Genomic DNA, 25,410 nt, shown 5'->3' with positions numbered 1-25,410 from the left:
AGGTTCTCTAACAAACATCCGAGGGCTTCACAGAACAGCTGTAATTATACAGAGCTTAAATTACACACAGGTGGATCCTATTTACTAATTAGGTTCCAATAGATTTTAGTTAGGGTTAGCAGAGTAAAGGGGGCTGAATACAAATGCACGCCACACTTTTCAGATATTTATTTGTAAAAAATTCTAAAAACCATGTAATCATTTTCCTGCCACTTCACAATTATGGACCACTTTGTGCTGGTCTATCACATAAAATCCTAATAAAATACATTTAGGTTTTTTGGTTGTATTATGACAAAAATGTTGAATATTTAAAGGGATATGAATACTTTTTCAAGGCACTGTATAGCACAGCATCATGAGCATACAAAGATATTTCCTTCCAATAAGCCCAACATTAGGCATTAATTTATCAGAGACTGTCTGATCATATGTGCTAGAGGCTCCATTGATATGCCAAATGGGAAGGTCAATAGGGGAAACCTTGGTAGGTGCCCCTCTGGCGAAAAAGCATTTAGAATCTCCTGGTTGGTACAAATATTTTTTCTCATATAGCATATGCCCTTAAAGTGTATGTATGAGCAAAATCTACAGTACTGTACATGCACATTTGCCTATGTTATGTTTAAAAAACGTGTGAAAAGAAATGGATGTACTGATATAATCCAGCAGAGGAGAACTCCTACATAATGTTAGGAGATGACTGCATTTCTGGAAGGATCATCTTGTATTTTTCAGTACTTGTTGCTTTTTTAATAGACAATAACATTGGGAACTGCGCATGTACTGGAGAGCTATGTTGAATACAGGCTATACTCCAAAAATTTGAATATCGTGCAAAAGTTCATTTATTTCACTAGAGCAACTTAAAAAGTGAAACTTATAGGAGATAGACTCATTAAATGCTAAAAAAGATAGTTCAAGCCATAATTTGTCATAATTGTGATGATTATGGCTAACAGCTCATAAAAACCCCAAATCCACAATCTCAGAAAAGTGTCCCACTCTAGGGGAGGGGCGTGGCCAGCGCACAAGCTGAATGGAAGCTCTGTGAGAGAGCTCGGTGACACGAACGGGCATATTAGCGACAATTCACAGCGAATATCGGTAAAAAAGATACGAACAGACGACGGAAGAGTTCCTGAATCCGAAGGTGATGTCGAAAAAGCGGAAAGACGAACGGAAAATGAAAAAAACTAATGACATTCTCCTCTCAGTCAGCGGGAGGGAGAAAAAAAGATGGCGCAGATCCTCTCACAGCTGCTGTACCAGCAACAGTCTCCTCAGGGAGAGCGCACTACACTGCCATGCCTGATGCTGCTCTAGAAGAATCACCTCACAAAACACATCTGGAATCTCCTCATGAGGAAGATTGCCTCAGCCCTACATGTCGCAGCCCGGCTAAAACTCGTATCAAACTGGATTTCACAGGCCAGGAGGTAAGCCATAAAATACCTCATATTAGTCAAGATAACACAGTCATAACTCCTATAGTTTCGCCTATAGCCGCATTCCCCACTAATAACCAGCCTATTCTGGACAGCCAATTAAAAGAAATGCTATTAACTTTACATACTTCGCTTCATACGGATATTTTACAACTCACAAATCAATTCTCTAAAGCAGTGAACTCCTTAGGTGAAAGAGTACACACTATTGAGAACTCTATAGAAGACCGCTCAAGGAAGAACAATCTCAAAATCAGGGGTATCCCTGAAAATATACAGCAGTCTGATCTTAAAAAATATGCCACTGACTTATTCTCCAACTTGCTGCCAGCTATACCACCCTAGAGCTCACAATTGATCATATCCATCGGATTCCGAAACCGTCATTTCTCACTCCACAGATACCACGTGATGTACTACTTCTACCATGTTAAAGAACAAATCCTATATAAAGTGCGACATCTAGGACAACTTCCACAACCATATAATACAATCCAGATTTATGCTGACTTGTCTAAACATACTCTAGATACGAGAAGACAACTTTCCACGATTACAAAAGCTCTGCGTAATCATAAAATTGAATACCGTTGGAAACAACCATCTAAACTACTGATACAGAAGAACGACACCTACCATACAATCACTTCTGTGGAACAAGGCATTAAGTTACTTCACGCATGGGGTATTATCCCCGAACCAACTCCACCTATCGGAGCTAAGAAGAATCCGGAGAAACTTACGCCACAATGACATTAGCTTTCATTGACTAGATCCGGTCAAAATACAATCCTATCTATAGGAAACCGATCTATCAGCTTGCCCGCCGTGCCGTGCGATACTAAATCTTTGGAACAGCTGACCTTTGAACTAATTCCCCATTCTAATGTTGCAGTATACATTGAAATGTTTACCACTGCAAGTTAAGTTTAATGTTTTTGTTTGTGCTTTTACTTTTATTTTTTTCTTCACAGTATCCTATACACAACTCATAGCATTCAAAGGGACAGGTATGTTGTGAACCTACAAAATTTGAATCAAAACTTTTCAGTCACTAAATTTTTGGACATTCATAGTGATTTCAGACTACAGATTGTTCACATGGAAGTAGAGTTTAAATCTATTATCAGGCTAGTATGTACTTACTTTTTCCATCTTATCAATATCCTTTTATGAGTATAAAGTTAATATCTTTAAATACTAATGGTCTTAACCATCCAGCAAAAAGAGCGTTGATGTGGCAAATGGCTAACACCCAGCGATGTCAAATATTGTGTATACAAGAAACCCATTTCAAAACAGGTGCTATTCCCACTTGCACCCATAAGAACTTTCCTCACATATTTACAGCATCAGGCCAACAGAAAAAAAGAGGAGTACTTATTGCCATACATCATTCAGTTAATTTTCAATTACATGAATCTATTGTAGATACCAATGGACGATACCTCATATTAATATGTACCATTGATAATACACTTACTACATTGGTAAATGTGTATGCGCCTAATAAAAGGCAATCCCATTTTCTGAATGGCCTGATGAGAAAAATAGGTAAATGCCGAAAAGGTGCCTTAATAATTTGCGGAGACTTCAAAACAATACACGAACAAGAACTAGACACTTCTAATCCCAAAACCAGAACCAACTGTGCACTTAAATTTTTTTTGAATAAAAGCGATCTCTATGATGTATGGAGATGCCATCATCCTGGAGATCGTGAATACACATATCATTCCCTGGTACATAATACCTATACTCGTATCGATTATATTTTTACGGATAAGTGGTTATTGCAGCGGGTGAGGGAGTCGGACATTGCACCCATCACTTGGACTGATCATGCCCCAATTAGTATGACTATTCTACCTAAACACTCTCAAACGACCCATTTTCTATGGAGAACAAATGCATATCTTATCAAAATGCCTACCTATGCTACAGCTATACAAAACCAGATAACTGAATTCTTTAAATATAATGTGGGATCGGTGTCAGACTCCGCCACCCTATGGGGTGCTCATAAAGCATTTAGTAGGGGAATCCTAATGCAACTGAATGCTCAATTCAGGAAAAATAAAACGAAACTCATTGAGAAACTTACTGCTGACATTAAAACATTAGATTCCCAAAACCAATGTCACCCATCACAACAACTGAAAACGAAACTACAAATATTACGACAGGAACTCAGAACGACTTTATTGGATACATTTGAAAAACATACTAGAAAACTTAAAGCTAAATATTACCACACTAGCAACAAAGCAGGAAAAAACATGGCACTTCGGATCAAAGGCAGATATTCCAAATCAAAGATTCCATATCTATACCACCCTATTACTAGAGAAAAATTGCAAGACCCCCAAGACATAGCGAATGCATTTAGCTGTTATTATAGCTCCCTTTACAATCTTAAAGATGATTCTCAAACTCCCACACCTACCCCAAAGATAATAAGTGATTTCTTAGATACTATTAGTCTCCCATCATTACTGATCAAATCTCTGATCTTAACGTCCCATTTTCAGTGGAAGAAATTGCTAGAACTATAGACTCCCTGCCCAACAATAAATCTCCGGGCCCAGACGGAATGATAGGAGAATACTATAAATTACTTTGAGATATACTGGCTCCCCACTTATGCTCACTTTTTAACGAAGCGGCATCCAAATCAGAATTTCCGGCTGAGATGCTTCAGGCCTTGATCTTAACACTGCCGAAACCAGGCAAAGATGCCAACGCTCCCCAAAATTTCAGACCGATTTCATTATTGAACATTGACATCAAAATATACGCCAAAGCAATAGCGAATCAACTGATGAACTACATACCAGACCTCATTACAAAGATCAATCTGGCTTTACTAAAGGTCGACAATCTTCAGATGCAACAAGACGTCTGATTGATATTATACACTTCACTGAGAGACATCGAACGCCTTCTCTGCTCCTTTCTTTGGATGCAGAGAAGGCATTTGATAGGGTCCATTGGGGTTATTTACAATCAGTGCTTTTAAAATTCGGCTTTCATGGAAATATTTTATCGGCAATTTTTGCACTGTATAAGGGCCCCTCAGCGAGAGTATACACAAATGATATGATGTCTAGGCCCTTTGGCATCTCAAATGGAACAAGACAAGGTTGCCCCTTATCTCCTTTAATATTTAATTTAGCCATCGAACCTCTAGCAGAACGTATACGATCTGACACAAAACTATCTGGTATAAAAATTGGGCAAATAGATAATAAAATAAGTCTGTTCGCAGATGACATAGTGCTTATAGTGTCTGATCCTATTTCATCTCTCCCGAATCTCCAAAATATACTAACGACATTTGGAGCAGCATCATATTATAAAATCAATGAAACCAAGTCCCATATTTTAGACCTAGGATTAGATAACACAACCAGGCAGTTATTGTCTAATAAATACCCCTACCACTGGAAAGACGAGGGGATTTCTTACTTAGGAATCACTCTCACTAACAAAACAAAACAGTTATTTAAAACAAACTTTTTACCATTTAAGAAACATTTTGAAACAGATCTGACAACACTTCGTAAATTCTAATTTACATGGGCTGGTCGCCTGGCAGCTTTCAAAATGATGACCTTACCAAAATTATTATATCAACTCCGGTCCCTTCCAATATGTATCCCTAAATACTACTTTAAATCCTTACAAAGCAGTTTGGGAAAATATCGATGGAATGGCAAAAAATCCCATTGCGCATACCATATACTAATTAAACATAGAAATATAGGTGGTGCGACCGTACCTGATCTACAGGATTATTATGATGCAACTCTTTTGACCCAATTGCAAGAATGGTTCTTGCCTACTCCTAAAACTTTATGGGGACAAATTGAGAAAGACATCACACGTCAGTCTAATATGCAATTCTGGTTACTTAGTAGGAAAATTAAGTCCACAATTACAGCTCAATACCCACCAACGGTGAAAGCGACGCTACACTCTTGGCAGAGAATCATCACATACAAATGGGATAAAACTCCAATCACGGTGTTAAACCCTCCTCTAACAATCATACCAACATTAATTCCTGGCGTACAAATACACGACTGGAATTTGGGTCGGGATATCAAACTTGGTTCCTTCTTCCAACAGGGCTCATTAAAGTATTTTTCTCAGTTAAGTAATGAATTACAGCTTCCGAATTCTGAGCGATCTACATATATTCAAATAGAAAAGTGTCTGCTACACAATCCACAACTCAGAGCTTCAATCCCGGTTAAAATATGGTCTTTCCTCAATAACCATGCCACCTCACAGAAAGGAGTAGCTACAATATACCCAATTCTAGGGGAAAAAAACATACCCAGCAAACTACCTTCCTTCCTTAAATGGGAACAAGATTTGGGGCAAGACTTTTCAATTAAACAATGGATGGCTTCCCTACGAAGCATATATAGGGCCACTGCATGTGTTACACTATGGGAATTGGCACAAAAAATTGTTCAAAGACAATACCTGACTCCACATATCCTAGCAAAATTTAAGGGGAACTCGTCACCTAATTGCTGGAGAAATTGTACCCAATTGGGGACCCTATTTCATATTATGTGGGACTGCCCAAGCTTACATAACTACTGGCAGGCAATCTCCCATTTACTCACTTCTGTAACAGGTATTGTCCTTCAACTTTCACCAGAACTAGCCATTCTGAATATGAATTTACATACGATTCCCAAATAATATCGTAAAGTAGTAACACATATACTTTTAGCTGCGAGACTATCCATAACTAGAAAATGGAAAACTGACTCTCTTCCTACTATGACAGAAGTTATAGAATTAACCCAACTCCACCACTTCTACGAATTGTTATTTCCTAATGACAAATCCCTATATATTAAGGAACAACAACTATGGGAACCTTGGAGTACATGGTACACAAATTATACTTCCACAATTTAGATAATGCTGATTCTTTAATCATATAGAAGAAAGAACTCCTGTGCATTTTAATATTTTTTGGATGGCTTTAAAAATAATTTCATAACAAAGTGACAAATATATCACATGTCTGTTTATCTGAATTGAGCTGCGGAGTAAGAATAGATCTTTATTTTCCTTCATAAAAGATAACTACTGTGTTTGAATTTCCTTTAGGATGTTGGCCTAGGTACTCCCTGTGAGGGGTGTCTTGGGGTCCAGAAGTGCCCATTATCCATATCGCTATTTATAAATCTTACAATAATTATATTACAGACTTTATTATACAAGTTCTAAGAGACTTACTCTTGTTCGAGTCCCTTTAGGACTATGAATATTAGATACTTGGGAATACTACTTTATTCTTTATTGTGGACTATTTGTTTCTATGCTATATTGTGCTGAGAAAACCCTGTCACTACATTATACTGTATGTTACTTTTATTACTATATATTATTTTTTTTTGTTTTGTAACCCTTGTTGTAACTAACTCTGCTAAAAATCTCAATAAAAACATTTGAAAAAGAAAAGTGTCCCACTCTAATAAGCTAATTAAGGCATAACACCTGCAAAGGGTTCCTGAGCTTTTAAATGGTCTCTCAGTCTGGTTCAGTAGGAATCATAATCATGGAAAAGACTGCTGACCTGACAGGTGTGCAGAACACCATCATTGACACCCTCCCATAAGGAGGGAAATCCTCAAAAGGTAATTGCAAAAGAAGTTGGATGTCCCCAAAGTGCTGTATCAAAGCACATTCAAATAAAGTTATGTGGAAGGGAAAAGTGTGGAAGAAAAAGGTGCACAAGCAGCAGGAATGACCACAGCCTGGAGAGGATTGTCAGGAAAGGGCAATTCAAAAGTGTTGGGGACTTTCACAAGGAGTGGACTGAGGCTGGAGTCAGTGCATCAAGAGCCACCACACAGAGACGGACCCTGGACATGGGCTTCAAATGTTGTATTCCTCTTATCAAGCCACTCCTGAACAACAAACGTCAGAAGCGTTTTACCTGGGCTAAAGAGAAACAGACCTGGTCTGTTGCTCAGTGGCTCTGATGAGAGAAAATTTTGCATCTCATTTGGAAACTAAGGCAGAGTATGGAGAAAGAATGGAGAGGCACAGACTGCAAGATGCTTGAAGTCCAGTGTGAAGTTTCCACAGTCTGTGTTGATTTGGGGAGCCATTTCATCTGCTGCTGTTGGTCCACTGTGCTTCATTAAGCCCAGGGTCAATGCAGCCATCTACCAGGATATTTTATTCATGCTTCCTTCTGCAGACAAGCTCTATGGGGATGCTGACTTCATTTCCAGCAGGACTTGGCACCTGCCCACACTGCCAAAAGCACCAAAACCTGGTTCAATGATTGTGGGATTACTGTGCTTGACTGACCAGCAAACTCGCCTGATCTGAACCCCATAGAGAATCTATGGGGCATTGCCAAGAGAAAGATGAGGGACATGAGACCGAACAATGCAGAAGAGCTGAAGGCCACTATTTAAGCATCCTGGTCTTCCATAACACCTCAGCAGTGTCACAGGCTGATAGCTTCCATGCCACTACGCATTGAGGCAGTAATTGCTGGAAAAGGCGCCCAAACCAAGTACTGAGTACATACTGTATGGATGATTATACTTTTCAGGGTCCGATGCAAAAAGCACAAAAAATGCATAGGTGTGAATCCAGCTTAACAAGCCAGGAAAGTACAAATACCCCCCAAATGACCCCTTTTTTGGAAAGTAGACATCCCAAGGTATTTAGTAAGAGGCATGGTGAGTTTTTTTCAGTTGTAATATTTTCCTACACCCCTACATATATTCTATGAGGCATAATGAGTCTTTTTTTCACAAAATTGTCATATTAACAGGTTATTTTTCTCACACACAGCATATGCATACTTGCAACTACACTCCAAAACACATTCTACTACTCCTTCCAAGTATGGTGATACCACCTGTGTGAGACTTTTACAGACAATGAAAGAGTTGGCGCTCACAGATTAACCACTTCCCAGCCAGTGCACACCGATGTATGTCGGCAGAATGGCACGGGCAGGCATATTGGCGTACAGGTACGTCCAATTTTAAATGCTGCCCTGCCATCGCGAGCACGCTGCCGGCGGTGCACTCGAGTGCTGGTCAGGACCCTCATGAGTCCGGTCGCGGGTCCCACGGACTCGATCGCCGCGGGCATACCCGCGATCATCTCACGGGACGGCTGAACTGGGAGATGCCGCTGTAAACAGCATCTTCCCGTTCTGCCTAGCAACAAGTGACGCTGATCTCTGCTCCATGTGATTGGAGCAGAGATCAGTGTTCACTAAAGGAAAGCCCAGCCCCCAACAGTTAGTAACACACCCCTAGGAACACTTAACCCCTACACTGCCCCCCACCGGTTAACCCCCTGACTGCCAGTGTCATTTACACAGGAATCACTGTATTTGTATAGCAGTGATTGCTGTATAAATGACAATGGTCCCAAAAATGTGTCAAAAATGTCCGATGTGTCCATCATAATGTCGCAGTCCCAAAAAAAAAAAAAAAAAAAAAAAAAAAAGGTTAAATACCACCAAAAGAAAGCTATTTGTGGGAAAAAAAGGACGTCAATTTTGTTTGGGAGCCACGTCGCATGACCACGCAATTGTCAGTTAAAGCGACACAGTGCCGAATCGCAAAAAGTGGTCTGGTCTTTGGCCAGCAAAATGATCCGGGGCTGAAGCGGTTACAGCTCTATACATAAATGACAAATTAATTATTTAAAAAACAACTACAGATGTACAAAACAACAACAACTATAGATGTACAAAAAGCAGCCGGGCGTAAAATACCTAGTGGAATGGGATTGGGAGAGGGGGCAAAAGGGGGGGGGGTGGAATAACAATAGGTAAACAGAATTCAAGTCCAAATAATAAGTCCAAAAATGAATCCAAGTGAGGATATATGATGCTGAAATCATAGAGGTCTGCCAGTCAAAAAAAAAAAGCTAGAAGGAGCTCTGCAACAAAGAAAGGACGGCGCCCTCTAAGTGCAGCGTGTACAGTAAAACCATTTATTCACAAGGTTTAAAAACACTCACATTTGAGTAGAATTAAGCCAGCATATCAGCAATAATATTCTGTCACCCGCACGTTCCTGGATGTAAAGAGAGTTCAAGGGCTGGCGGTATTAGTCCTCTGTTATAGATCCTGTGTCCCCGTGTTAATCCTGGTGGTGCTACAGGTGTTTCCATGGTTACAAAATGTTCTGTCCAATCACTATCTAGCCCTAAGCATATATTCCCACTTCCAACATGGCCACCAGCAAAGCCTGACGAAGGAGCATGCATGCTCCGATTGCGAGCACGGCCCGCATCGCTCCAGGAAGTGAGGTCAACAGCGCTGTGCCGTGAATCACGGAGTGTGCCTCTTCTGCGTTCCAACAATCCGGAAGTGTCGAACACCTATAGCATCACCAGGACTAACACGGGGACACAGGATCTATAACAGAGGACTAACACCTGGATGACAGAATATTGCTGATATGCTGGCTTAATTCTACTCAAATGTGGGTGTTTTTAAACCTTATGAGCACCATCAGGTGTTCCAGGGACATAAATTACACATTTAATTTCTTGACTACCTCTTACACTTTTAAAGGCCCTGGAGTACCAGGACAATGGAAATCCCCAAAAAATGTCACCATTTTGAAATGAAACATCCCAACGTATAATCTATGAGGCATAATGAGTCTTTTGAACATGTCATTTTTTTCCTCAAGTTTTTGGAATATGTAGAAAGAAAATGAAAACTTTTTTTTATTTATTTTTTTTACACAAAGTTTATAAGAAAATTCCAACACACAACACGTACATTCCAAAAACGACACCCCAAAATATATTTTGCTACTCGTATGGTGATACCGCATGTGAGAATTTTACACAACCAGGCCACATACAGAGGCCCAACATGCAGGGAGCACCATGAGGTGTGCTAGGGACATACATTTCAAATCTAATTTGACTACCTATTGCACTTTTGTGAGGCACTGATGGGCACTGTAGTGGCATGGAATGAGAACTGATGTGGCATTGATAAGCACTGATGTGGCATGGATGACAACTGATGTGGCATGAATTATTATTATTATTATACAGGATTTATATAGCGCAGCACTTAACAAAATTACAGTTACATTACAATTTGATACAAGAGGAATCAGAGGGCCCTGCTCATTAGAGCTTACAATCTAAAAAAGAATGTGCACAGATGAGCACTGGTGTGGCATGGATGTGGCACAGGTGAGAACTGATGTGGCACGGGTGAGAACTAATGTGGCACGGGTGAGAACTAATGTGGCACGGGTGAGAACTAATGTGGCACGGGTGAGAACTAATGTGGCACGGGTGAGAACTAATGTGGCACGGGTGAGAACTAATGTGGCACGGTAGAGAACTAATGTGGCACGGGTGAGAACTAATGTGGCACAGATGATTACTAATGTGGCACAGATGATTACTAATGTGGCATGAATGAGAACTAATGTGACACTGATGTGGCCCAGATGAGCACTCATGTGGCACGGATGAGTAGTGATGTGGCATGGATGTGGCACGAATGAGGACTGATGAGTACTGACGTGGCACGGATGATCACCGACGTGGCACGGATGATCACCGACGTGGCACGGATGATCACCGACGTGGCACGGATGATCACCGACGTGGCACGGATGATCACCGACGTGGCACGGATGATCACCGACGTGGCACGGATGATCACCGACGTGGCACGGATGAGCCATGAATGGGGATGGAGCCATGGTCGGAGCCATGGTCGGAGCATGGCGGTGCCATGGTCGGAGCATGGAGGAGCCATGGACCGAGCATGGAGGAGCCATGGACCGAGCATAGAGGAGCCATGGACCGAGCATGGAGTAGCACTGATGGGCACTGTAGTGGCCTGGAATGAGAACTGATGTGGCATTGATAAGCAGTGATGTGGCATGAATTATTATTATACAGGATTTATATAGCACCAACGATTTTCGTAGCGCTTAACAAAATGAAGACGGACATTACAGTTACATTACAATTTGATACAAGAGTAATCAGAGGGCCCTGCTCATTAGAGCTTACAATCTAAAAAGAATGTGCACAGATGAGCACTGGTGTGGCATGGATGTGGCACAGATGAGAACTAATGTGGCACGGATGAGAACTAATGTGGCACGGATGAGAAAACTAATGTGGCCCTCACTCTGATGAAGTGTCATGTCTTGCAACACATCAGTGGCTGTGTGTATTCACAAGAGCACAGTCTGCTGGGAGAATTTGTATGGCCATTGCGCCTATCCTTGCTGGGATGACAAGCTAGGTTTTACCACACAGGGGGGACCTTACCCTTGCTGGTATTTATTAGGAACCTCCTGAATAGGTTAGTGATGTTGGTCCCAGGTGATTACTTCATGCGGATTTGTGCCAGTATGCTTGGATTCTTCTTTTTTTTTTTTTTTTACTGCCTTTTAATAAATAGTATGATCTGTGCTATTTGGTGCGCACAGAGCCGTCTTTACTATTGATAGGACCCTGGGCAGACATTTTCTTGGGCCCTCCATGCAATTTCAACTGCTCTGAAAAAAAAAAATGTGGCACGGATGAGAACTAATGTGGCACGGATGAGAACTAATGTGGCACGGATGAGAACTAATGTGGCACGGATGAGAACTAATGTGGCACGGATGAGAACTAATGTGGCACGGATGAGCACTAATGTGGCACGGATGAGCACTCATGTGGCACGGATGAGAACTCATGTGGCACGGATGAGAACTCATGTGGCACGGATGAGCACTAATGTGGCACGGATGAGCACTAATGTGGCACGGATGAGCACTAATGTGGCACGGATGAGCACTAATGTGGCACGGATGAGCACTAATGTGGCACGGATGAGCACTAATGTGGCACGGATGAGCACTAATGTGGCACGGATGAGCACTAATGTGGCACGGATGAGCACTCATGTGGCACGGATAAGCACTCATGTGGCACGGATGAGCACTCATGTGGCACGGGTGAGAACTAATGTGGCACGGATGAGAACTAATGTGGCACAGATGAGCATTAATGTGGCACAGATGAGAACTAATGTGGCACAGATGATTACTAATGTGGCACGGATGAGAACTAATGTGGCACAGATGAGCACTAATGTGGCACGGATGAGCACTAATGTGGCACGGATGAGCACTAATGTGGCACGGATGAGCACTAATGTGGCACGGATGAGCACTAATGTGGCACGGATGAGCACTAATGTGGCACGGATGAGAACTCATGTGGCACGGATGAGAACTAATGTGGCACAGATGAGCATTAATGTGGCACAGATGAGAACTAATGTGGCACAGATGATTACTAATGTGGCATGGATGAGAACTAATGTGACACCGATGTGGCCCAGATGAGCACTCATGTGGCCCGGATGAGCACTCATGTGGCACGGATGAGTAGTGATGTGTCATGGATGTGGCACGGACGATCACTGACGTGGCACAGACGATCACTGGCACGGACGGTCACTGGCACGGACGGTCACTGGCACGGACGATCACTGGCACGGACGATCACTGGCACGGACGATCACTGGCACGGACGATCACTGGCACGGACGATCACTGGCACGGACGATCACTGGCACGGACGATCACTGGCACGGACGATCACTGGCACGGACGATCACTGGCACGGACGATCACTGACGTGGCACGGACGATCACTGACGTGGCACGGACGATCACTGACGTGGCACGGACGATCACTGACGTGGCACGGACGATCACTGACGTGGCACGGACGATCACTGACGTGGCACGGACGATCACTGACGTGGCACGGACGATCACTGACGTGGCACGGACGATCACTGACGTGGCACGGACGATCACTGACGTGGCACGGACGATCACTGACGTGGCACGGACGATCACTGACGTGGCACGGACGATCACTGACGTGGCACGGACGATCACTGACGTGGCACGGACGATCTCTGACGTTGCACGGACGATCTCTGATGTGGCACGGACGATCACTGATGTGGCACGGATGAGCCATGAATGGGGATGGAGCCATGGTCAGAGCATGGAGGAGCCATGGACCGAGCATGGAGGAGCCATGGACCGAGCATGGAGGAGCCATGGACCGAGCATGGAGGAGCCATGGACCGAGCATGGAGGAGCCACGGACCGAGCATGGAGGAGCCACGGACCGAGCATGGAGGAGCCACGGACCGAGCATGGAGGAGCCACGGACCGAGCATGGAGGAGCCACGGACCGAGCATGGAGGAGCCACGGACCGAGCATGGAGGAGCCACGGACCGAGCATGGAGGAGCCACGGACCGAGCATAGAGGAGCCACGGACCGAGCATAGAGGAGCCACGGACCGAGCATGGAGGAGCCACGGACCGAGCATGGAGGAGCCACGGATCGAGCATGGAGGAGCACTGATGGGCACTGTAGTGGTATGGAATGAGAACTGATGTGGCATTGATAAGCACTGATGTAGCATGGATGAGAACTGATGTGGCATGAATTATTATTATTATACAGAATTTATATAGCGCCAACGGTTTTCGCAGCGCTTAACAAAATGAAGGCAGACATTACAATTTGATACAAGAGGAATCAGGGGGCCCTGCTCAATAGAGCTTACAATCTAAAAAAGAATGTGCACAGATGAGCACTGGTGTGGCATGGATGTGGCACGGATGAGAACTAATGTGGTACGGATGAGAACGAATGTGGCACGGATGAGAACGAATGTGGCACGGATGAGAACGAATGTGGCACGGATGAGAACGAATGTGGCACGGATGAGAACGAATGTGGCACGGATGAGAACGAATGTGGCACGGATGAGAACGAATGTGGCACGGATGAGAACTAATGTGGCACGGATGAGAACTAATGTGGCACGGATGAGAACTAATGTGGCACGGATGAGAAAACTAATGTGGCACGGATGAGAAAACTAATGTGGCACGGATGAGAAAACGAATGTGGCACGGATGAGAAAACGAATGTGGCACGGATGAGAACTAATGTGGCACGGATGATTACTAATGTGGCACGGATGAAAACTAATGTGACACTGATGTGGCCCAGATGAGCACTGATGTGGCACGGATGAGCAGTGATGTGGCACGGATGAGTAGTGATGTGGCACGGATGAGTAGTGATGTGGCACGGATGAGTAGTGATGTGGCACGGATGAGTAGTGATGTGGCACGGATGAGTAGTGATGTGGCATGTGGCACGGATGAGTAGTGATGTGGCACGGATGAGTAGTGGTGTGGCACGGATGAGTAGTGGTGTGGCACGGATGAGTAGTGATGTGGCACGGATGAGAAAACTAATGTGGCACGGATGAAAACTAATGTGACACTGATGTGGCCCAGATGAGCACTGATGTGGCACGGATGAGTAGTGATGTGGCACGGATGAGTAGTGATGTGGCACGGATGAGTAGTGATGTGGCACGGATGAGTAGTGATGTGGCACGGATGAGTAGTGATGTGGCACGCGAGGGGGTTTAGGTCGCGCTATGGATTGTGATTCGGGTAAGAGCGGCCCCTATTTTAATTTCAACCCAATGGGGGTGGAAACAAAGAGATAAAGTGGGGGGGGGGAGAAATAGGCTTGGCGCTATACCATTTAGAATTTAAAATTTGAAATTCAGATACGCAATAAGCAAGAAATTTCCAGCGTGCTGGATAATAAAATGAAATAAAATTAAAATTGAAAATAAATAAATATGTGTTACCAACTAGTATAAATGTGCCTGTCAATGGGTGTCAACAAACGATTATTATATTTTAGAGACCCTAAATGTCATAGAAATCATAAATTAATGAGCCATAAATCAATTAAAACAACATGCAGTTTCTAAATGCCAATAATAAAGTGCAAGGTGCCAGTGAACAAATAGTGTTAGTATAAATACAATCCCTAGTATTGTAAAAAGAAACTATAAAGGTAGGAAGTGAAAATCAATAGTATGAAAATTTGAATATAAAAAAAAAAAAAAAAAAAAATTATATATATATATATATATATATATATATATATATATAGTCCGATTATCTATTCCACATGTCGGATCTTCACATGGTGCAACTGTGATTAAAGGTGCGTATAAAAATAATTACATGAAGATAAAAATACAAAAAGTGAAAAAGTGTGATAAAATTTAAAATATAAAAATAAAAAGTAAAAATAGAAAATGAGATAAAAATGATGGTAAATAATGTCCCAAAGTATGGTGTCCTAAAAAATGAAAAAAATGGTGGTAAAATAGTGGGGTATCCTCTATAAGTGAAGGTGAAGGGAAGAGGGAAGGTGACTTCAACTGTTGCTCCCGGTGCTCTGTGACCACTTATGCAATTGCTCTCACCAGAGTTATGACCCCGTCCGGGGTGGATCAGCCTTCACAGTATCAGCCACTGTGTTGCTCTCTGGCTTGCCTCTATTGTGGTTCCGGGAGACCCTCGTTCCTCCGTTCGTATGCCGTGCTCGATTATATGTAATGAGTAAGAGGCATATCCATGGTGTAGTATGTTTTTAAAAATTCGTATTTATTAAATAGACAAAATTACTCACAAACATCCGTTCGTATATGCTTTAAAAGGAAAGGAAGGAAAGATCCCGTTCGGCTGTCTCGCCGTATGAGTTAGAGGTGTATGCTGTCTGGCCACTTTTTGTATTTTTATCTTCATGTAATTATTTTTATACGCACCTTTAATCACAGTTGCACCATGTTAAGATCCGACATGTGGAATAGATAATCGGACTATATATATATATATATATACATATATATATATATACATATATATATTTTTTATTTTTTATATTCCAATTTTCATACTATTGATTTTCACTTCCTACCTTTATAGTTTCTTTTTACAATACTAGGGATTGTATTTATACTAACACTATTTGTTCACTGGCACCTTGCACTTTATTATTGGCATTTAGAAACTGCATGTTGTTTTAATTGATTTATGGCTCATTCATTTATGATTTCTATGACATTTAGGGTCTCTAAGATATAATAATCGTTTGTTGACACCCATTGACAGGCACATTTATACTAGTTGGTAACACATATTTATTTTCAATTTTAATTTTATTTCATTTTATTATCCAGCACGCTGGAAATTTCTTGCTTATTGCGTATCTGAATTTCAAATTTTTAATTCTAAATGGTATAGCGCCAAGCCTATTCCCCCCCCCCCCCACTTTATAGTGATGTGGCACGGATGAGTACTGATGTGGCACGGATGAGTACTGATGTGGCACGGATGAGTACTGATGTGGCACGGATGAGTACTGATGTGGCACGGATGAGTACTGATGTGGCACGGATGAGTACCGATGTGGCACGGATGAGTACCGATGTGGCACGGATGAGCCATGAATGGGGATGGAGCCATGGTCGGAGCATGGAGGAGCCATGGTCGGAGCATGGAGGAGCCATGGTCGGAGCATGGAGGAGCCATGGACCGAGCATGGAGGAGCCATGGACCGAGCATGGAGGAGCCATGGACCGAGCATGAAGGAGCCATGGACCGAGCATGAAGGAGCCATGGACCGAGCATGAAGGAGCCATGGACCGAGCATGAAGGAGCCATGGACCGAGCATGAAGGAGCCATGGACCGAGCATGAAGGAGCCATGGACCGAGCATGAAGGAGACATGGACGGAGCATGGGTGACCCGTGGACGGAGCATGGGTGACCCGTGGACGGAGCATGGGTGACCCGTGGACGGAGCATGGGTGACCCGTGGACGGAGCATGGGTGACCCGTGGACGGAGCATGGGTGACCCGTGGACGGAGCATGGGTGACCCGTGGACGGAGCATGGGTGACCCGTGGACGGAGCATGGATGACCCATGGAGCATAGATAGATGCATGTGTCAGGGATGAGCACATATCAGAACTGTGGGCACTTCAGATCCAGCCAACAGCGCTGCTGCAGCCGCCTCCCCCCTCTCCTCACACACTGTACTGATCGACATAAGGAGAGGGGAGGAGCCAAAACCGGACATCCTTTGGTTCGTTTACAAGGGATCGCGCCATCATTGGATGGCGCGATCACGTGGTAAAGGGCCGCTGTAATTTGACCTTTCCCCTGGATCTGTGACACACTGTGTTTGGGAGACCCGACAGTCACGGACATTCCAGGGTGCGCACGTTTCTGGGAGGTCATCTTAGTACACCCTCCCAGAGTTATCTGACCGCGCTGCGGCAGGTCAGCTACTGGTTAATGAAAAATAGCTAGTGAGTAGCATTTTATGCATGTATTTTATGTATCAAACACCAATTCTGCCACACCATCAGCATGATATCTGTGACAAAGCTTACCTCCAGGAAAGCCAATAGTCACCACAACTTCTGTAGAAGACGACACCAGAGAGGCAGACGGAGGTTCATAGAGTGGACCATTTGGATCCAATTTTTTCTGTTAACAAAACAAGATTACATCAGCAAACTAAAATACTGTATTCATTTTATTTACTCAGAACATTGATATATTTTCTTCAGCACTTTTTTTTCCAAATTTATATTTTATTCGAAGGGCAAGAAGATATGGAGCAAAACATGTAAGTAATACAATGAACCAATAGGCATACAAAATAGATCAATGCAATAACAAGTGAGCTATACAACATGCACATGTGGGACTTCAACCTACGGAACAGAAAAATGAGAACATCTAACATCTCGGACCCATCTAAGCAATTCCTTCCATAGCTCCACAGTAAAGAGCCTATCCCGTCCTGGCGTCTCCAGTTCCATACCGTAAAGGCCAAATACCCTTACCAAGATTATTCCAGAAACACTAATCAGCACCATAAATCCCACCCAGTTTTCAAACTTGTATATAGAGAAGATGTTTTGGGCGTGGAGGACACTCTAACGTTCACTCCAGGCCCAAACCCTTAAACAAGAACAGAGAAAAAGTGTTAGAGAGGGAAACAAGAAATAGCTAGAAAATTAGACACGAGAAAATGTGAGGTGAAAGGTATGAAACTAAAAAAGGGAAGGATAGGATGAGGGGTGGGGTCCATGGGGTCCATGGAGGCAGGACTGCCCCTCTGTATCAAACATCAAATGCCGGGCTCCAAGATCTCCGTGATGGTATGTACGTTCTGTCAGTGATTCATACCCTAGGAATGTCCTCCACCACTCGGGGCATCCCCATCCAGAAGGGCCCTGCCCTCCCTTGAAAATATAAATATATTCCATTTTGACCATGTCTTAATGAATTGCTCGTTCTGTCCCCTGTACGTTAGAATTAAGTCTTCCATTCTCTTAATATTCTCTACCCTTCTCAGCCACATACCAATTGTCGGTGGATGGATGTTCTTCCATCGCAGTGGAATACATGCTTTGGCGGTATCCAGTAGATGCCGAAGCAAGGAGGTCTGATATTTCTTGCGGGGCATATTCGTGGCATGAAGGAGATAAAAGGCAGGGCCATCCGGAAAAGGAATATCAGAAAACTTTGAAATCGTTTCCCCAACTGTCTTCCAGAACCTCTCCAAAAGTGGGCAGGACCAGAAGACGTGGAGGATCGTACCCTCTTCCCTCCGACATCTCCAACATCTGTCTGACGATGTCGGAAAAAGCCGGTGTAGCTTCACCGGGGTATTATACCATCTGGTTAAAATTTTAAAGTTAGTCTCCTGTGTTCTTGAGCAGATGGAGGATTTGTGTGTAAAATATAAAATATTTTGTTTTTGGCGTATCGAAAAACTGCACCGCATATCCCTCTCCCAGGCCCCCAGACAACTCGGACCCCTGTCGTCCGGTGCCGTGATCAGTATGTGATATGTGGCAGATAAGGCATGGGGCATGGCACCTCCCTCCGAGAAATAGGCTTCATAGGAGGTCAAACTTCGATTGTAACTGTCAGGGGGAGCCAGGGACCTCAAAAAATGATTCAGTTGAGTTGCTTTCCAAAAGTCTAGTTTGTACGGGCCCTCCGGGTCCATTAGATCAGTGGTAGTTGCCCATTTGCCCCCCTTAAAAAAGTGGGATGCCTGGTAAATCCCAGACGTCCTAAGAGAACGGAACGCTGGATCCGTGAGCCCGGGGGAAAACTCCGGGGTCCCTAGAATTGGGCGGAGTGGAGAAGTCTGCGATACAAGCCCAGCACTCACAAAGAGAGATGCACAGATGCGTGAGGTTATTCCTATAAGAGGATGGTTTTTCACCCTGTTTGGTAATCTACTGTAGCACCAAGGAGCCCTATTCAGTGCCACCCCCGTTTGGGCTTGTTCCAACTGGATCCACAGTTTGGTATCATAATGTCTGTTCCAGTCTATCAGTCTAGTCAGATGGGCGGCCTGATAGTAGCTACGGAGATCTGGTATCGCTAAACCTCCCTGCTGTTTCGGTCGGGTCAATTGTCGGTAGTTAAGTCTTGGTCGTTTGTGAGCCTAAATAAAGTTAGATAATAACACCCTGATCTGTAAAAAGTAGTGAGAGGGAATATTAACCGGCAACGCTTGCAGAAGATAGAGAAACTTAGGCAGAATGCACATCTTGACGATGTTGCATCTGCCCAGCCAAGAGTACAGACCTTTATTCCATTTAGCAAGCAGGGCACGAATTGTCGACAGTAATGGGGGGAAGTTTAAAGTATAAACTTGGGATATAGTTGGCGGAATATACGTTCCCAAATATTTCAGGGCCGTAGGGGTCCATTTAAATTTAAAGTCCTGATGGAGCCTTGCTATAAGACCCTGGGAAAGACCTATGCCCATTGCCTCAGATTTATGGAAATTAATCTTCATATTGAAGATGTCACCATACTCCCTGAATTCCTGCATCAAATTGGGGAGAGAAATCGTTGGATTAGTCAGGGAAAATAGCATATCATCTGCATATGCAGCGATTTTGTATTGCCTATCTCCCACTGGAATCCCCATAATGTTGGAATTGGCTCGCACCTTACATAGAAAAGGCTCCAGCGACAGGGCGAAAAGGAGAGGGGACAACGGGCATCCCTGGCGAGTGCCATTGTGTATCTCAAAAGGTTCGGACAGAACTCCATTAACCCAGACCCGAGCTGTCGGTTTAGAGTAAATAGAGCCTATCCAATTCAGTAGCCTCTCGCCAAAACCCACATGACGCAAAACAAAAGTCATGAATCTCCAATTCACCCTGTCGAAGGCCTTCTCCGCGTCTGTCCCCAGAAAAACACAGGGGGTCTTGATGTCGTTAGCTATATGTAAAAGATTAAGTACCCTGACCGTATTATCTCGTGCTTCCCTGGTGGGCACAAAGCCCACCTGGTCCAGGTGGATCAGTGACGGGAGAAGGCCTTGTATTCTGGATGCCAATAATTTCGTAAATATCTTAAGGTCCGTGTTAAGTAGTGAGATTGGTCTATAACTACTACACTGTGAAGGGTCCTTTCCCTCCTTAGGGATTACCGTAATGTAAGCAAGCAGGGATTCCCTTGGGAATATCTGAGTTGTCCCCAACGAATTGAAGAATTTAAGCATAAAATTCCCCAATACCGGTAGCAACATTTTATAGTATAGGGCCGTGAACCCATCTGGTCCCGGGGCCTTCCCTGTCTTTGCCACCCCTACCGCCGCCTGCAACTCCTGCTGGGTAACAGGTTCATCTAGTGCCCTACTTACCTCCTCTGACAGCTTGGGCATATCGGAGGCGGACAGATAATCCTCGATATGGGTGTGAGAAAACGCGGGGGTCTGTAGGTTATATAAAGACCTATAAAATTCTTTAAATTCCCCCGCTATTTCTCACGGGAGGGTGGCTTTCCGGTTGTGGGGGGTCTTAATATGGGGGACGTAACTCGCAAGCGCTTGATCTTTTAACGTTTGAGCTAGAATTCTACCGCACTTATTGCCGGACTCGTATGAAATTCGTCGGCATTTTTGTAAGGCTGCCTTGGCTTGGGATTGCATTAAGTCCGTAATTTTATTCCGCAGAAATCTAATTTCCGTTTCGCCTGCTGTAGTCTGAATGTGCTTATGCCTAGCCTCAGCTAGGTGCAGGTCACTCAGTAATGCTTTCACCCGTGCCATGCGTATCTTCTTGATACGCGCCCCATGCTTGATCAGTACCCCCCGAATAACCGCCTTGTGTGTCGAACCACACTATTCCTGGACTACTATCAGGGATGTCGTTAATAACAAAATATTGATCTAATTCCCTGACTACATCCTGGAGCACCTCCTTGTCCTGCAACAAACTTTCATTCAACTTCCACATCCGTGTCTTGGCGGTAACACCGTCCATTAGGGAATAGGATATTAAAATGGGGGCATGGTCTGACCACGTAATTGGTTCAATAGAGGCGTCTCTAAGAGCATGCAAGTAGTCGTGAGGGATAAAGAAGTAATCAATTCTTGAATACTGTCTATGAGGCGGAGAATAGAATGTATAATCTCTCTCTGACGGGTGGAGTAACATCCACGCATCAATCAGCTGTGCTCTATGTATGGAACGTGCAATGCGATGTCTGACACTTGGGGTAATGGAAGAGTATCCGGAGGATGTATCCTCCGTAGGTATCAACGGTATATTAAAATCTCCTCCTACTATCAATTGGCCTGAAATAAACGTCTGTAGAGTAGTCAGCATCTTGGAAATAAAATGATCTTGGCTAGAATTAGGTGCGTATATGTTCGCAAACGTAACAGCTACTCCCCCAATTAAGCCCTTAAGAAACAGGGATCTACCTTCCTGATCCATTTTTACTTCTGAACATTTCCAGGGGACATGTCGAGCAATTAAAATAGAAACACCTCTGGACTTAGAAGTCCCATTGGTGGAGTGATACACAGTCGGATAGAAATTGCTCCGCCAGAAGGGCAGGCTCCCACTTCGGAAATGGGTCTCTTGGATCAAAGCCAGGTCTACCTTAAGCCGGCGTAGATCCTGCAGAAGCATACGCCTCTTTTTCCGGGACATTTAAACCCCTCGCATTCAGAGAGAGGATCTTGACTGCCTCCATGGACCCCGGGAGAAGGTCCCCGATCATAATCCAAGTTCCTTACAAATAACAAACAACCAATTACTTTGCAACATTGTTTATAAACACTGGACCAAATGCCGCTAAGAGAGCCAAAGTGATCCCATCACCCCAAAAATACTCCCGTACTTTAAAAGAAATTTTGGAGCAAATACACCTCTTCCCATCCCCTTCCTTTTTCCTTCTCCTTTTTGCGAGGTATAACCAACCACCTCCCCAGCTTCCCCCACCTTTCTCTCAGGAGACATGACCAAAGCTTCCCCATTCACACATACAGCAATAGACTAACCCCCTTCTGAGTCAAATAAGCAGCAAAGTCTTCTTTCCTCCCAGTTAGGGGGCCTCCCGTCAGACAATCTGATCAAAACCCCCCTATGAAGTCCGCCTCCCCAAATTACTGTAACCGTGAAAGATCCCAATGTGGCCAAGTGCACCATTGGTAAGTGTCCGAGGCAGTTAACAGACAAAGAGGAGGTCCGCGAGAAAGGTGGCCGGAGGGGGAAGCAGCAACACCCAAAAAATAATAATTAATCACAACATAAAAACATAAGGGGGGGGGAAGGGACGGGAATAGGATTATGGATAGGATTATAGATACAGGGATACATCAACACAGAACAGTCCGGCTCTACATCCAGTATAGTCCCGGCAGATTGCAGTTGTAACTGTAACTCACGTGACCCCTCCGCCGACCGTCTCCGTGATCACCTCCTTGCCAGGTCCGGGTCCGGGTCCTGGCGCTGGGATAGATGAAAACGTGGAGGAGCCGAGCCTTGACGAAATAATCGATGTGGGATGGCCTCCAGCCAATCAGGAACAGGTACCGGATCGGCCCCCACAAAGGCAAAAAATGCTGGCAAGTCCGCAGTGGAGTGCAGAGTAAAGGAGCCATTGTCCCTCCGAAATGTAACCGCCAGGGGATAGCCCCAGCGATAAGTGCACCCCTGTCTTCTTGCCAATTCCAACACAGGTCGCAGCAATGCCCTCCTCTGCAGCGTAGCTCTGGAGAGATCTGGCAGCACTTTAACCATCGCCCCGTTGAGATTCACTTCTCCATGCTCCCAGGCCTTTCTGAGGATCAGTTCCTTCTGGGGGTACCTGTGGAGTCTACAAAGCACATCTCTTGGTCTTTCCAGGTCTGTTGATTTGGGTCCCCGGGTGCGATGAACTCTATCCAGTTCAACCGTCGGGGCAGGGGTAAAAGCCAAGATCTTATGAATTATCTCCACCACCGTCCCCGACCAGATCCTCAGCTCCCGAAGTTTCTGGTACCCCCCGCAGTCGCAGATTATTGCGGCGGCCGTGGTCTTCCAAATCTTCCACGTGGAGCTGAAGATCTATGGTCTCAGCCTGTTGCCTGATACGTGCCTGCTCCAACTCTACCACCCGTTGCGTAAGAGATTGCAATGCCACTTCTCCAGACTCGACTCTGCCCGACAAAGCCTGGATGTCCCCCCTTACCTCCTGAATGTCGCGTGCATGAGCCTCTTCCACCCGAAAAATAAGGGATTCCATGTCTGCTTTAGAGGGGAGAGCCTCAAAGTCCGCCCTGGTAGGCAAAGCCTGCAAGATCCTCCGCAGATCGTCAGGCAGGGCGGGCGATGGATGCGATGGATGCAGATCAGACATAGCAGTGTGCAGGAGGTTCGTTGATGCCGGATGAGGGTCCCCGTCTGTAGGCAAGGTAGGAGAGACCGGCTCAACAGGTGAGGGTGTCTCGGTGTGGGATGCACGTGGTGACTCAGCAGTGCTACCGGACACTCCGCTCTGCTGATCTTGCGAGTCCTGTAGGTACTGCTGCATGGACCGCTGCGGAGCTCTCGGGCGGGATCCGCCGGTAGGGGGTCTGGATCCGTGTCGTTTGGCGGGGCACATACCTCTCGGAAACGGCTGTAGTAGCTGTCTATGCTAGCTGGGCGAGGTACGGAGGACCGGAGAGCTTACTGCACGCGTCCTCACTCGGCCATTGCTAAGCCACGCCCCTGAGAACCTTTAACAGTCATTAATTTTCCTTTTTCTATGAAGATGCTTACAACCTAACACTGCTATCAGTCAAACAAATCAAGACCCATTTTTAAGGAAAGCCTGATAATCTATCAGTATGTTTTTGAAGGAACTTGTCAGATAGGTTGTTTCAAACATATTGGAGAACTAAGCACAGATCTTTTGTGGATGTAGGCTGCTTTAAATCCTTCTGTCTCTTCATGTAATCCTAGACAGACTCCATGATGTTGAGTTTAGGGCTCTATGGGGCCAAACCATCACTTCCAGGACTCCCTGTCTGTTTATTAGTTTATGGGGTCAACACAACACAGTGGGTTGATCCCCAAGGAGGGAGATCTGCACTCTATTAGCTTTCCTGGAGAGGAGGTGAGACAGCAGGGTCTTTTAGACCCCTGGTTTCTCATTAAAGAGAACCTATTACCAAAAAGAAGAAAAAAAATGACAAATTAAACTTTTTGTCTACTATGTAAAGAAAGTAGATATAAAGTTTAGTGGAAAAAATGTGGATAAAAAAAATACAGATACACTCAAACACTTTACGTACAAATGTAAATACTTCTCCTGGGGCTCCTATGCACAAAAACACTGACTGTGATACGTTACATATTGTCATGCACGCTGAACTGAGAGCAATTCTAAGCCCAGTATTCATAAGTAACTCTAAATTGATGACCTGTAGGGCTTTTAAAGTGCCACCTATGGAAAATATGGGGTACTAAAGTTTGTAGCCGTTTCACGGGCGCACACAGGTTTCTTTTATTTTTATTTAAACAAACTGCAGAGTACAATAGCATAACAATAACACCATAGGCAGCCAGGGATACAAAACATCACATATTCTGCAGACTCTTAACCGGTTCCCCCCAGGTGACCCCTAGAGGAGGTTCAGAAAAATAATCATTACGCATGAGAAAAGAAGATTAACCACTTCAATACTGGGCACTTT

The 25,410-nt window shown here is 44.3% G+C and overlaps 1 protein-coding gene across 2 annotated transcripts in view; it reads right to left on the bottom strand.

Moving 5' to 3' along the window:
* The window catches only part of PNKP (polynucleotide kinase 3'-phosphatase), a 603,977-nt gene that overhangs the window by 126,812 nt on the left and 451,755 nt on the right, over positions 1 to 25,410 (bottom strand). For both annotated transcript variants that reach the window (XM_077457083.1, XM_077457082.1), the window contains exon 12: positions 17,810 to 17,906. In XM_077457083.1, coding sequence (XP_077313209.1) covers positions 17,810 to 17,906 — 97 coding nt within the window. The remainder of the gene's footprint in view (positions 1 to 17,809; positions 17,907 to 25,410) is intronic.

The sequence above is a fragment of the Lithobates pipiens genome, unplaced genomic scaffold, assembly GCF_037356315.1.
Source record: "Lithobates pipiens isolate NorthernLeopardFrog02 unplaced genomic scaffold, aLitPip1_a1.2 Scaffold_27, whole genome shotgun sequence".
Taxonomy (NCBI): domain Eukaryota; kingdom Metazoa; phylum Chordata; class Amphibia; order Anura; family Ranidae; genus Lithobates; species Lithobates pipiens.
This window is presented reverse-complemented; position numbering and strand designations above follow the sequence as displayed.